The following is a 15,328-nucleotide window of genomic DNA, read 5'->3' as shown; positions in this document are numbered from 1 at the left end:
TCATCTCCATACTTTTGGGCTGTATCCCTGCCTGGAATGCATTCCCTCATCACCTCTGCCTCCTGGAATCCTTCTTTCCTTCCCTTTCCTGATTCCCCAAGGGCTGGTGCCTTCCCCTGCCCCACCTCACTCTCCCCCTTTTTGTTGGCATCTATCTTGTATACAGTTATGAAGTGGGGTGTCATTTTCCAGCTTCTCTCTTGAAGCTGGAGGCCAGAAGCAACTGAAGAGAATGAAAAGAGATCTCTCCTATCATGCTTTTCCAAGTCCGCCCTGCCCCTCACACAGGTGCAGAAGATTGATCTTCACCAATGAGGAGCGTCCCATACAATTGTCCCTCTGAGCCAGGGTTATGCTTATTAACGTAAATGTTGTCTTTCTTCTTGAAGATAGGGACTATTTCATGTTTGTTGGTTGTATCGCTAGAACAGTGTTGGCCACGTAGTAGTTATTTAATAAATGCTTATCCATTGATTGATTTCAAAGTTGTTACACTAACTGCCCTCAGTAGAACCAATGTCTTGGCTTCCTCCCTCCCGCCCTCCCTTCCTTCCTTCCTTCCATCCATCCATCCATCCATCCATCCATCCATCCTTCCTCCCTCTGTTCCTCCCTCTCTCCCTCTTCTCTTTCTTTCTCTTTTTCTTCCCTTCCCTTCTTCTTTCCTTCCTTCCTTCCTCTGTTCCTCCCTCGCTCCTTTTTCTCTCTTTCTTCCCTTCCCTTCTTCCTTCCTTCCTTTCTTTCCCCTCCTGTAGTCAGATGGAGCTTCATCAAATCATCCATACCCTCTGATCCAGTATCCTTGTAGCTAAAGCTGTGAATCAGTATCAGTTCAGGTTACCAAGGTTATGATTAGCATCTGTGGCCGTATAGAGAGACAAGATAACTGACTCATACGATGATTGAACTTGGAACTGTCATCTTTTTATATATTTTCTATTTACTTACCTGTGTAGGTGTTGTTCCCTCTCATTATTGTTTCCTCAAGGGCAGTGATTATTTCACTTTTTTTTTTTTTTGTTAGATCTCCAAGGCCTAGCACAGTATCTGGCACATAGCAGGCTCTTAATAAATGCTTATTGGATCAAACTGAATTCTTTGTCAAACTCTGGACACTTGGAAAGTGGGACACTTTAAAAAGCAATTTCTCTGGATAAGGGGGGGATCTTTAGGGGGAGGGCGAGGGAATAAGTTAAAGAGGGGCAGAGAAAGGTGTTTAGATTTATGGGAATGAGAGGATAGGGAAGGGATCCTTGGAGGGGGGAGAGGCCAAGTAATAGGAGGGCAAGGTAGTGGGTAGAAGTAAACTAGAGGAGTCAGGAGGGATAGGAAATAAGAGATGTGAACAAACATGAAAACAAAGATCAGGTGTAGAATTTGTTAGGGAAAATATATGCCTATATGTACGTACGTAGGTACGTGTATATGTATGTATGTATGTATATATGTATATGTATATATCTATAACTATATAATTTATATCCACACTTAATTATAGCCTTGGGGGTGGGGGAGAAGCGATTTCTACTTTAAAACCATACTGTAATTCAGCTACTGTAGCCCAGTCCAACCCGGCTTCAACTCCAGGACACTGGGTCTTGCCCCAGTCCCAGCCTCTATGGTCTGTACCTCTCCTGGTCTGACTCTCCCGGATCAGGAAGGACCCTCCGTGGTTGCTGGGGAGAAGTAGGAGATCCTCTGCTTTCTCTCGATTCAGGCCTTCATACAGCCAGCTGGGAAAGGAGGAGGGAAAGTCAAGACACTGAAATAGCCCATTCAGTGGTTGAGCCCGAGGTTGTTGGTGTATCTTGATTGGCCTTCTCTTTCCCCTTTCCCCTCCTATCCCTATCCACTTCCCTCGTATGTCTTCCCAGGACAAGAAATTTGAACTAGGGATGGGAGATGTACACAGGCAAATAGAAAGGGAGTGATGGTTAGACATAGTATGTTTTGTCAAAGATTTGACAAATTCCCTCCCTCCGCACCCACAAAAAGGCAAAGTGTAGTATAATTGGAAGGAAGGCCAGATTTACCCAGCAGGGGAACACAAATACACCTGAGAAAGATTTAGGTAAATTAATGGAGAGACCCACAACAAGGGAGGTAGAGAGTTTGGGAACACTCCTGCCCTTGACCTTTGTGTCATTAGTCATGCCTTGTTGAAACCATCCCCAGTGTCCCTGTGGGAGAAATAATCCTGAACTGGTGGAATGATGGGGCTGGCCCAGCCCAGGAGCCAATTCATTTACTCTAGGTTTGAGCCCTGGCTTTGGCATTGAGTAACTACATGCCTCCAGGCTTCATTTTTCAGATTTGTAAAATAAGAGTTTGAACTAAGGTCCCTTTTAGCTCTGACATTCTTTGGTTCCATGAATCTTCTGAGAATTATAGTCTTTGGGGAGCAAAGCCTAAATTAACTTAAAAGTAGGTTATGGCAACCCTGAACCACTGGGTTCACTTGGGTTACTTAGGCCATAAACTCTTGAGGGCAATGGCTTTCAGCTTGGAGGAGGGTCTGTTATAAGGATAGTCAATCTTCAGTTTTCCTGGGGGTAACTTTCCTAGAAAATGGAGTTAAAAACACAAATATTGATATATTGGACCTATGGGAAATAGGGGGTTAAGTTCTCACAACCACCAAAAACTGTAATCTTTTGCTAGAGATTGCTGAAAATACACTTTTCTGCATACAGTTCTTTATAACAAAACATTAATTCTGATAATATGCACTTTTTCTATCACAGTAATAGTGAAATAACCCATAAAATGCTATATACAAAATAAAATTGGTAACATGCAAAACATTTTTCTTGCTAATAATTCCCTAGAATTCTATAACCTTTTTGCTAACATCTCAATTAAAAAAAAAACCCACATTGATTTCAAACAATAGTCACTTTTTATAACATGTGAAATCTATAGTATCATAAATACTCTCCTTTTTGCAGATATAATGAATAGTCAATTCTTAACACCAAACTTGTGGCTGACAGTGGCTACAGACATCCTGGCATAAAGTATTCTATTTTCTCAATAAGCTGAATCACTGACTTTGCACACTTGACCTTAGAGTCCAAAGGACTTGCACTACACTTTAGGGGCACAATTGCAACACAAAACTTGAGTTTTAAAAGGTAAACAATGAAAATATGCAATGAATGCACAGGGCGTTCTTTACAACGGTAGGGTGAACAAAACCAGTAAAGCACCTAGTTGTTGTTTGTCCTTTGGTCTTGAAGAGGACTGTGACTTCAGGGAGGTAATGCCATGACTTGCAAGTGAATCGAATTTAAGTGAGGGAGGGCTGTGCAAAGTCACCAGTCTCACTTTCTCCTCCAGAGCCATCCATATCCAGTGGCAAAATATAGATCAGGACAACTGGAGATGGCCTCCCAAAGCACCTAGTAAGATACCAGCTGCTCCACAAACTTGCACACGTCACACCTCATTCTTTTTTCTACTTCAAGTAGTCATGATTATGCAGTGGTTGCCAGTGGGAAAGTAAAAATGAGGTTACTAATAAAATCACCTGAATTCTTGAGGTTGGGAAAGTTGAGGATTCACTATAGATTCCAAGAAAAATGTCCACCTGTACACCCACAGGACCCGAATGGCCTCATCCTTTTGCCATGCTGCAAAAACATTCTGCTGTGGTCCTAACAATTCTATGTCTGTTTCCTGAAAATAGCTTAAGTAAGGATGGAGAGGTTCATCACCAGCAGGACAGACACTTGGTGACAGCTAGCTGACTCCATGGATAGAACATTGGTTTAGAATTGGAACTGCTTGGAGTTCAAGTCCTTCCTCAGACACTGACTGTGTGACTTTGGACAAGTCATTTAAACTGTTTGCCTCAGGTTCCTCATCTGTAAAATGGAAATAATATAACACCTACCTACCTTGTTGTGAAGATCAAATGAGATAATAATTGTAAAGTCCTTAGCACAGTGCCTGGCACACAGTAAACACTGTACAAACACTAGCTAATATTTTTTATTATTATTATTATTATTATCATTATTATTATTATATATGACCTTGGGCAAGTTACTAAACCTCTCTCAGTCTCAGTTTCCTCATTTGTAAAATGAAGGAATTGGACTCAATGACCTCTAAGTTACTTTCCAGCTCAGAATCTATGATCTTATGAATTCTTTGACCATGGCAATCCCTGAAGTAAAGAAAAATACTTCATCCCCTAATACTTTTGCCCTGACAGTGGCAGAGTGTTAGAAAAAGGATTAGCCAGTAGGTGTTAATGATCACCTAGTTTTTAGATGTCTGAAAATGTCAATTCAGCCTTTTGTACTCTAAAGGGGAGGTCTTTTTTTTTTCAGCCAATGACAAGGTTTATTAGAACATCTGTCATATTGGGCAGACTCAAGGAGTCTGAACATTAATAAGCTATTGACTAGATTATAAGAATCTGAGCATCTTAATGGAGACAAGATGGACCGTATATACAGAAAGACTGTGGGAGGGATCTAGGAGTGGTCAAGTAGTCTATGAGGTAATAGAACTCCAGGGACCTGGACCACTTGGCCAAGGGAGAATGGAGCCTAGATAGGATTAAGGGTGGGAAGTGGCCTGGGCCATAGGGAGGTAAGACGATGGAGGGCTAGGCTAGAAAGGGGAGGTCTTTGTCCAGTGACCAGAGTTGACATGGTATTGGAGGAATTGAATCACATCAGTACTGATATTCTCACTACAGGAAACTCCAAGAAATGTAGAAGTTGCAGCTAAATCCAATGGACAGGTTTTCTCTAGAGAGGTAGAGCTGGTCGCATTGGACATCTAAAGGTAACAAGAAATATGACATGCTTAGCCACCTCACCCTGCATTGCTCATGAGGAGCATAGGTAAAAAACACCACTGTGAAAGTCACTGCAGTTTTGGCCACCAGTATCTGTTGCAGAGGATGAGAAGGTAAAGAAATTCTATGATGAACTTGATAAGATCCTCCCAATGAAATGAATATATTCTGTAAAATTCAGTGACTTTAGTGCAAAAGTCCATAGGGGAGTTCAGTGAAAAATAAATTGGAAAATATGACTCAGGACCAGGAAACAAAAGAGGCTTAGGCTTGTACCCAACACAGAAAGAAACTTTTATACCTGAATACAATAAATACTTTCTTTAAAAAAAGATCCGGAGGGCATTGGATGTAGCGAATATCTAACACCATCTTTGGAAATGATATTAATTATATAGTATCATGGATTTAGAGCCTAACATTGTCTTGCCCAAGCTTAATAGAATCCTGTCTTTCAACAACTAGATACCAATGTGGGAGTCATTTCTAAATCAACTGTCTTTGGATATTTAGACTACGGATTTCTTAGAGCAGAGAGCAAAATCAATACCAAATTAGAAGAAAAATTAAAGATGAGATGATACGGTGTTCAATTAAAACAGATACTACTTGACCAATTCAAACTGGCTTTTAATGCAAAAAAAAAAAAAAAGGAAATGAATCAAAGGACAAACATTGACAGATTATGGCCATTTCCTTATCATTGTAAACGTATCATTGCTACCTTGAGGAAACCAAAAGATCCTAGAAATAACCTCAGTCAGCAAATACTTGATCACCTTGACAACAGAGAAAGCAAAGGGAAGGACCATACCAGTTTGGTACAGTAATGTATTTACAAAATGTTAAGGAGGAAGTGTGGCACAGTAGAAAGAACGCTGGATTTGAGGTCAAAAGACCTGGGTTTAAATCTTTATTTTGCTACTTATTACCCATGTAATCTTGGTTAAATTACTTAACATTTCTGGGAGTGGAGAGTCAAAGGTCAGCGGTGATTCAGAATTAGGAAGCTAGGTGACTAGAACCCACCACAGAAATAAAGAAGTGTGGAGAAGGGGTGGGTTGTTCATAAGTAATGATAATAATCATTATTAATGTTATGAATAATGGGCATTTACATTGCCATTTCAGGTTTTCAGTGTGCTTTATAAATAGTATGTTATTTGAACGTTACAACCACCCTGTGAATTAGTTACTACAGATATTATTATTCTCATTTGACAGATAAGGAAACAGATTCAGAGAAGTTAAGCAGCCTGCCCCATGTCACACAGCTAGTCATGTCAATGATGAAATTTAAAACCCACATCTCTCCTGACTCCAAGTCTAGCAATCTTTCTACTATATCCCACAGTCACATTTAGGTTTAGAGGATAAAGATAATGCATTGCATTTTGGACAAGTTGAATTTGAGATGCCCCTAATGATCCTTGGAACCAGGAAGACCTGAGTTCAAGTCTCACCTCTGATATATATTGGCTGTGTGACCCTGGGCAGATCACTTAATCTCTCAAGGCTCTAGGCAGCTTTCTAAGACTGTGAGTTGCATTGGTAGAAATAGTTTCTTCATTTATGAGGCCATGTCAATGCAATCATAGTTTCAGTCCTTATCCCCATTTCTACAGGGCTTCCAGGTGGAAATATTCATCAAGCAACCAGAGATGTAGAACTGGAGGTCAGGAAAAAGAAGGCTGGCTATATAGATGTGCAAGTCATCTTCATAAAGACAATGGAAGAATCCATTGGGACTTATGGGGACTCCAAGGGGAGAATGCAAAGGGGAAAAAGACAAGGCTCAGGGGAAAAGGGATGCCAGCCACTGGGGTAGAAGATGGGTAAAGACCCAGCAAAGGAGGCTGAGAAAGTCACATAGAGGAGGAAAAACAGAAGAGAGCAGGGTCACAATAACCAAGAAAGGAAATATTCAGGAGGAGGGGACAGTCAACAATGTCAAATGCTGTGGAGACGTCAAGGAAGTTAAGTCTTCAAATTCATCGGTAAAAAAATTACGGTGATTTTTGAGAGAGCAGTTTCAAGAGGCTATGATGAGGAAGGGAAGCGAGAGCTTGTAGGTGACTATTTCTAAGGACTGGGGACGTAGCTAGAGGGAATGGCAGGTTGAAGTGAAGGTTTTTAAGGGTGAGTATGGAACTTAGCTATGTCTGTAAGCCATTAGAAAAGCAGAGACCGAGAAAATGACAAATTCCTGGAGGAGATGGAAGGGAATAAGATCCAAGACACAAGTACAGAGGGAGAAGGATTGGGTTTGCTGTTTGTGCTCTTAAATCACAGATAAATCTCTTTCCTTTCTCATTTGTCAAATGGGCACGATAATATTTGTAATACCTGCTTCATAGCATTGTTTTGAGGAAATGGCTTTTTAAACTTCAAACCTCTATTATCACTGTTGAAAGCTTCCCCAAGGCGAAGACCTTTGAGATCTCCCCAAAGAACTGTAGAATGTCACATCTGGAAGGGACATTAGAACACAGAAATTCCAAGCTGGAAATACTTTAAAGACCACCTAGTCCGCACCCTTCTTACACAGGAAATGGCAGCCCAGAGAGCAGAAGGGACTTGTCCAGGGTCCCAGAATGCTTTGATGGTAGAGCTACAGCTTGATCCCATGTCTCCTCCTACCAGGAAAGTGTGTGTAACCTATAGGACAGTGGATTTTCTCAGAGATGGAGGGAAACTTACCCATAAGAGATTTTGGCCACGTGGCTGCTGGGAATACTGAACTCCTTGTTGGTGGCTTCTGACATAACTCTCCACCATTCTCCATTGCTGCAACCCAAAGAAGTCCATTAAACTCCCTTCTCCAAGCTAGGGGCAATTGCAGACCCAGCAGTTGCTAAAGGAGGTCGATAACCCTCTGAAACTACATCTTCTTTCCTCTGAGCTCTTCTTTCCTCCAGAGTTCAGGAGACCTACCTACATTAGATTTATTCTGTCTATACTTGCATACGAACTTCTTGTCTCCTTCAATTAGAATGTAAGCTCCTTGAAGGCAGGAACTTGTTTCTTTCTTTCTTTCTTTTTTGTCTTTGTATCCTATTGTGCCTTACCCAATATCTGGCACACAGTAGGCACTTAATAAATGCTTTTTGATTGATTAAGATAGGTCCTTCTCATGATGCTCATAGACTTACAGGATCATGGTATACCAGGGGCTTTTCCCCTCTCCTTCCATAAAGCTTTTCTTAGAACATGAATGGAGTGCAGGCATGATCCATGGAGCAGCAGGGGAGGCCTCATTACTAGAGGATCATGGGTTGGGCATGGCAGCACACATTAGAATCCAGTCTACTGGGGAGGCTGAGGGTTGGTGAACTGCTTTATCTTCAGAGTTCTGAGCTACAGTGCACTAAGCCAACTAAATATCGCACCAATGTGGGGATCCTTCCCAGGAGCAAGGGGGCTTCAGGCTGCCAAAAGAGGGGTGAACTAACCCAGGTTGGAAATAAAGTAGATGATCAGCAGCAGGATGGTCTAGTAGTACACTGCCCAGGGCTTAGGATGATGTCCAGAACATAGCAGGAACTTAATAAATGCTAAGTGACTTGCCCAAAGTCATACAGGTAGTAAGTATCTGAGGTGGGGTTTGAACCTAGGGCTTTCTGACTCTAGAGCCTGTGCCCCTTCCACTATTTCATTCTGCTGCTCCTTGTTGCTAAATTGAGGTTGGTGGGAACCCCCAAACCCTGCCTAGGATACCTCACATCCCTGGGGCCCACACCTCTTGAAAAAAAAAAGCCTCAATCACTAATGAGTGAGTTCCCCATCACTTGATATATTTCAACAGAGACTGGATTGACCCCTTCTTGTTAGGGAGGTTGCAGCAGGGGTTCCTGCTCAGGTACAGGCTAGAATGGGTGACAACTCTCAGGTCCTCTTCCTACCCAGATTCCATGATTCTCTGACATGGGCAACCTTAGAAACAGGAAGGAGTAGGTACAGCCTGACTGTGAGGTGCCATTTCTCCCTTCATGGCCCATTGGGTGGCTAGACTGCCATCATCAGAGTCCTTGACAGGATAGACCAGAAAAGCAAGGCACCCTTTCTAGAAGGCTCTCATTGCTAATGAACACAAGTTACTTATGGGAGAGGAAAAGAGGTCCCCTCCAAAACACAGTCCTTACCCCTTAGCACCCGAGCCATCTGAAGAGCTGAAGCACTTTGGTCACTGGGAAGCAGTATGCATCCACCTTCCCCCTCCCCAGAGAATTAGCCTTGGGGAGAAGGGATAAGGAAGCAGATGGTAGAAGGGGTGCTGAAGCCCAAGTCTGCCTGCCTCTCACTTTGGTTGGGGCCTCCCTTGTCCTGATGCCCAAGGCCTCCCAGCAGGGCTGGACGCTGATGGTTCAAAGATGCTGTTGCTCAGACTCTGGCTCCCTTCTGGGCTCAGCGAGGGAAGCACAGCCCTGGGGTGGGTAGCCAAAGCATGCCACCAACTCTGAGGAGCTGATCTGGTATGACCTGCCTCTGCTAGGTAAGACAGTCACCCTGGATTCCTGAAGATCTCCAGTCCAAAGCCTGGCTTGCTCTGTGGTTGGCTTTGGCAGCCTGGGATGAGATAGCACCAACTTAGCCCCCTGTGGCCCAGGCACCTACCGACAGACTTACTCAGAGATGATGGTCAGTGGCTCCCCAAGTCTCAGCACCAGCTCCCCCCGTTCCCCAGCTGGGAAACTGTCCAAAGCCACAGCCATAGCCTTGCTTTCATCTGGAGGGACAGGGACAGTTAAGAGCCCTAGAAGAGGAAAAGAGAGATCTGAGTTCTAGTCTAAGCTCTGCTGTCGATTCACTGTGACCTTGGACTGATCCCTTCCCTTAGATAAACCTCAGTTTCTTTATCCTTAATGTGGAACTGCTGAACCCTGAGGATTCAAAAAGAACTTGGTGACCATAAATGGTAGTACTAGGACACTTTAGGCATAAAAGAAATGATCACAGACCACTGATTTGGAGCTGAAAGGAAACTTGGAGGTCATTCATTCTAACCCCATTCCACAGATGAGGACATTGAGGTCCATCCTGAGAGCTTAGTTGCTCAAGACAACACAAGTATTAAATGGCAGAGTCAGGATTTGAACCCATGTCTGCCAGGATTCCTATATAGCACCTTAATGGGGGAGAGAAGCACTTTACATAGGTCATCTGGTCCTCACAACAACCTATGAAGAAGACTATAGTTATATTACAGATGAAGAAATCAAGACTCAGGAAGGAGATATTAAATGACTCGTCTAGGTTCACGTGCTTAGCAGGGGGAGGATTTGAACCCAGGTTTTTCCCTTCTAAGCCTAGGACACTTTCTATGATGCTGCATCTCTGAAGAGATTTTTCTTCATGTAATGGTTAGACCAGTTACCCTCTGAGCCTCCTTCCAGCTCCGATTCCTCCCTTTCCTCTTACCCTAGCTCCCATAAGGCCGGGGGCTTTATGCCTTATTCTAACAGAAGTCACCCGGGCTTGGCAACTTCACACTCAGTGTATGTCCCACCAAAATGCTGCCGTGACTCCTGCTCAGCGCTGCTTCCACCAAGCTGAGACATGAGCCCTTGATTGATGGGTGAGGTTCATCTGAGAACTTCTTTCAAACTCTGAGATTTTATGGGTGGGGGAAAGCTCTCCGGCCCACGTGGTGGCCCAGCCCTGGACATCAGGATGGATTTTTTTGTGTTTGTTTTTTTGGTGCAGGTGTTGGTATTGGTCTTACTATGGTTACATTATTCTCTACCAATCTGCGTTAGTACAGGGGATTTATTGGGAGCTCCATACTCTGATGAAATTACAGGTCAAGTCCCTATTCCTATCCCCATCCCTAAAGTGCTATATAAAAGTCAGCTTTACTAACATCAATAATATCAATAATAATAAAATAGTAATTTATAGATGGAGGACCGGGCCTGGAGTCAGAAAGACTTGAATTCAAATGTAACTTCAGACTTATTTGCTATGTGACCCTGGGTAAATCATTTCTCTTTGCCATCTGTAAAATAAGGATAACAACAGCACTCACCTCCCAGAATTGTTGTGTAAGATAATATTTGCCATGAGGAGACTGATTTCCAGTGTAGTGAGACAGTCTTCTCTCTCTTATCTAGAAGGTGGTGACCCAAATTATTTAGGAAGAACTATTTCTCCTTTTTTTCCCTTACTCTGGGCCACTTCAATCAATCAATCAATTAATCAACTGAGAAGCATTTATTAAGTCCTACTATGCTCCAGGTACTGTACTAGGCCCTAGGGATACAAAAACAAAAAATGAAACCATCTCTGTTCTCAAGGAGCTTACACTGTATTCCTCTGGAACAAGGTCTCCAAAGCTCCGACCTCCAGGAGTTTGGGAGGAGGTTGAAGCTCCTGTGTTATAGAACTAGGTTCACTATAACTTCAAGGTTTGCCCTCCAGAACAGTGGTGTCAAATTCAAATAGAAACAGGAAGGGCTGTGAGGTTGTATTACTGGTACATAAGGATGCTTACAGGCCACATGTGGGCTTAGAAAACCACATATTCATATAATCTATGTTCTATTGTATTTTTATTTTGTTAAATATTTCCCAATTACATTTTCATCTGATTTAGTCAACTTGGGAGTGCAGCCTTGTGTTTAACACTTCTGACTTAGAAAACCATATATTTTTATATGTGTGTGTGTGTATATATATTTATTACTACAAAAACATACTAAAATAGCTACTTATCAGATTTATAGATAGGTGAGAATTTATGAATCAACAAAAGATAGTGTCATCAGATGTAAAATGGATAATTTTGATCACATTAAATTAAAAATTTTTGTACAAAGAAAACCGATGTAGCCAAAATGAGAAGGAAATCAGAAAACTGGGAAAAATTTTTAGACAGTTTCTCAGATAAAGTTTTCATATCTCAAATATATAAAGAACTTCATCAAATCTATAAGGATTCCTCAAAGTTATATATAGCCATGTGAAAAAATGCTCCAAATCATTGTTAATCAGAGAAATACAAATTAAAACACCCTTGAGATATGACTTTATACCTATCAGGCTGGCTAAAATTTTAACCTGGTTCAAGCTGCACTTGGGAGTGTTGTGGCCTGCAGGTGGCCCACAGGCCAGTTTGACATCTCTGCTCCAGAAGCTACAGCCCACAGACCAGTGATGCCTTGGGCACCCTGAACCCAGGAAGGACATTCTCCCAGGGGACCAGTTGAATCTCAGAGTTAAAAACCCAAGAGTCTGAGACAAAAGCCTCAGAACTTCAGGGAAAATTCAACATGTAACATCCAGGAGAAATGTCAGATAAACATTGAAGACCAGTTATAAGGGACTCAATAAGTTCAAATTGTTTACTTCATATATGTGAAAATATTAGCAGTACTTTTAAGATTGTCATCATTGTTTGGATAGTTTGAAAGAAAGGCTTGGGCTGAGCTGAGTATGATGAGGCAATTCTAAAAAAATAAAGCTGTGTGGGGAAGGTAGTACTGGAAACTTACTCTCATTGGGAATGAGTTAAAGAGGGAAATATATATATATATGTCTTCTAAATTCAGAAAGAAATAAGAGGACAAGGGGATGGGAGGGGAAGAGGATAAGGGAGGGACTCTTGGAGGGGTGGGTAGGTTAAGGAATAGGAGGGCAAGGTAGCAGTACAGAAGTAAAGCAGAGGAGTGAGGTGGGATAAGGTAAATAGGGGTGAGAAGGATGTGAGGAAAAATAGAAAAGATAAAAATACATAAGTAATTGTAGCTTAGAATGTGAATGGGATGAATTTACCCATAAAAATGGAAATGGAGAGCAGATTAAAAATTTGAATTCAACAATATGTTGCTTTCAGGAAACATTATAAAAATGAGATCCACACAAAGATAAAATAAAGGGCAGGAGTAAAATGTAGTATGTGAAAAAAGCAAAGATAGTAATCATGTTCTCAGACAAAGTTAAAGTTAAAATACATTTAATCAAAAGTGAAAAAAGAGAAACTACACTATATGTCAGCAGTATTTTTCAATGTTGTTCTAGTCTGTTTAAAATATCTAGACAATGTAAGATACGAACATACACCCGCCAAAACAAACACAGGAACTATATGAATGAACATAAATATAAAACATTTTTTATACAAATAAACTCAAATCTAAATAATTGAAGTAATATTTATTGTTCATGGATAGGTAAAGCCAATATAAACTTTAAAATGACAATTTTATCTAACTAATCTATTTATTCAATGTCATCCCAATTAAATTACTAAAAAATTATTTTACTGAGTTAGAAAAAATAATAACAGTTCATTTGGAGGAACAAAAGGTCAGGAACTTCAAAGAAAACAGGGAAAAAAGATATAAAGGAAGTAGATTCAGCAGTATTAAACCTTAAACTATATTATAAGGCAAGAGCATTATTGAAGTGTAAAAAGGATAATTTTAAATTAAAATTTTCTTGTATAAATAAAACCTATGTAGCCAAGAACAGAACGCAGAAAATTGGGAAAAAACTTTCATAAACAATCTCTCAGATAGGATGTGACTGGGTTGGAATATTGGTGGGTGTAGGAAATGATGAGCAGGTTAATTTAGAAAAACATGGAAAGATATGGACCTATGAAGGAAGATGCAATCCACCTTCAGAGAAACAAATGATAGAAGGAATAAATAAGCATAGTGCAGTCTTACACATATGCGTATGAGTGTATATGTGTATATTTATAGATATCTATGTATATGTATATACATCCACACTTAACTGTAGCCTTCTTTGGGGAAGGGGTAAGGTAAAAAAAGAACAGCAGAGAACAAAAGAAAACCAACAAGGAAGCAAAGAAAAACCAGGCATTGAAAACAATGTGTGGTATTTATTAAATAGGTTTTCTTGAAATGGAAATTTATTGTTTTATCTTGAATCTTCTCTTATGGTCTGCTGAATCCATGGCAATGTGTTTTTTTTCCTTTTCTCATTTTGTATATAAGTTAAAAATTTCTTTAAAATTTACAAAAAACCCCCCCAAAAACCCAACCAAGTATAAGAAATCACTGAAATAACCTACCTACCCATGACATGAAGCTCTATAAGATTTGACAGAACCTAAGTCTCTTGAGGGCAAGGATTGTTTTGATTTGTCTTTGTATCCCCAGCATCTATCACAGTGCCTAGTATGTGGGATCATTAATTTAGAGCTGCATGGGGCTCAGAAGGAAATGAGGCCAACCCCCTCGTTTTACTGATGAAGAAACTGAGGCCAGAGAAGTTAAATTATTTGTCTAAGATCAAGCAGATGTTAGTAAGTGACCGAGATGATTACTGATAAATTTATTCATTGACTTACTTTGGAGGCAATGGGGTTAAATGATTCACCCAGGGTCACACAGCTAGTAAGTATCTGAGTTCAGATTTGAACTCAGGTCCTCCTGACTCCAGGGCCAGTTGCTCTATCCACTGCACCACCTGGCTGCCCTCTTATTGATAGACTTATTGGTTGAATCCAGCTAAAGCTGAGGCAGTTGTTGGGAATCACTGGGTAAAATGAGGTTTGGAGATTTCCTAGAGATCCATACCTTCCAAAGCCCCACTAACTAAGGAGAAGCTGGGTGTGAGATGCCCAAGCAAGACTGCGTTTTACCTTCCTGTAAAAGCTCAGCTTCCCGGCCACTGGCAGGAAGCCCAGGAACATGTAGGCTCCTCCTCCTTCTGCTGGGCAGACTTCCCATAGTACCTTGGCAGATGGCTCTGAAACATGCCATGAGAAGGAATCTGGAAGAGAAACTTGGACCATGAATATCACAGCTCCTAAACTGACTGGGTTCAATCCTCTTCTGTCCCAACCCTCACCCAACCCTCCAGTCCCAGTCCCTGAGGAGATTAATTTGCTGTTTTTGTGCCAGAGCCCTGGGGAACAGTGGAATGAATGCTGAATTTGAGGTCAGAAGACCTAGGTTCAAATTTTACCCCTTTCAACTGCTACCTGTATAAACTTGGGAGTCATTTGACCTGTAGAGGTGAGACACTACCAGAAGAAAAGGTGGCTTCTGCCTCATCCTCCTGCTAACTCTTGTGATATTTGGGAATACGAATCATGTATCCCTGAGACCTCTCTCTTCAGACTAAACATATCTCAGCTTTTGGCACTCCTCTTCCAACAAAGCGTGCTCTCAATCCCTTCACTCTCTCAATTGCACTCCGTTGTACAGTCTGGATGGTTTCTGCCATTTCTCAAATGAGATGAGCCCTTGGAAGGGAAGGTACTCGAGATGAGGTCTGACTAGGGCCGAGGAGGATGGGACAACCACCTTCCTCACTCTGGTCTCTACCCTAGAAAGAAGCAACCTTCTTCAGGACAAAGACTATTTTTCATTTTTGCCTTTGTACCCCCAGCACCTGGCACTTGGTAGGCAGGTGCTTAATAAGTGTTTGTTGATTGAGTTTTAGCCTTATTGCATTATTCCCCACCTTGACTTTGTACTCCAACCAAATGGGACCTTTTTTTTGTTGTTTGTTGTTCAGTTGTTTCAGTCATGTCTGATG

At 41.4% G+C, this 15,328-nt stretch overlaps 1 protein-coding gene across 1 annotated transcript in view; it reads right to left on the bottom strand.

The window, feature by feature from the left end:
• SLA2 (Src like adaptor 2) overlaps positions 1-15,328 on the bottom strand; it is a 39,808-nt gene that overhangs the window by 12,631 nt on the left and 11,849 nt on the right. Inside the window, exons 2-5 of the mRNA XM_027867303.1 lie at positions 14,427-14,557; positions 9,440-9,566; positions 7,514-7,600; positions 1,630-1,733 (exon numbers count right to left, since the gene is read on the bottom strand). Coding sequence (XP_027723104.1) covers positions 1,630-1,733; positions 7,514-7,600; positions 9,440-9,566; positions 14,427-14,547 — 439 coding nt within the window. The 5' untranslated portion in view covers positions 14,548-14,557. The remainder of the gene's footprint in view (positions 1-1,629; positions 1,734-7,513; positions 7,601-9,439; positions 9,567-14,426; positions 14,558-15,328) is intronic.

Source organism: Vombatus ursinus, unplaced genomic scaffold (assembly GCF_900497805.2).
Source record: "Vombatus ursinus unplaced genomic scaffold, bare-nosed wombat genome assembly UNPS02014785.1, whole genome shotgun sequence".
Classification (NCBI taxonomy): Eukaryota; Metazoa; Chordata; class Mammalia; order Diprotodontia; family Vombatidae; genus Vombatus; species Vombatus ursinus.
Note: the sequence above shows the minus strand (reverse complement) of the source record. Positions and strands in the feature narration are given on the sequence as shown.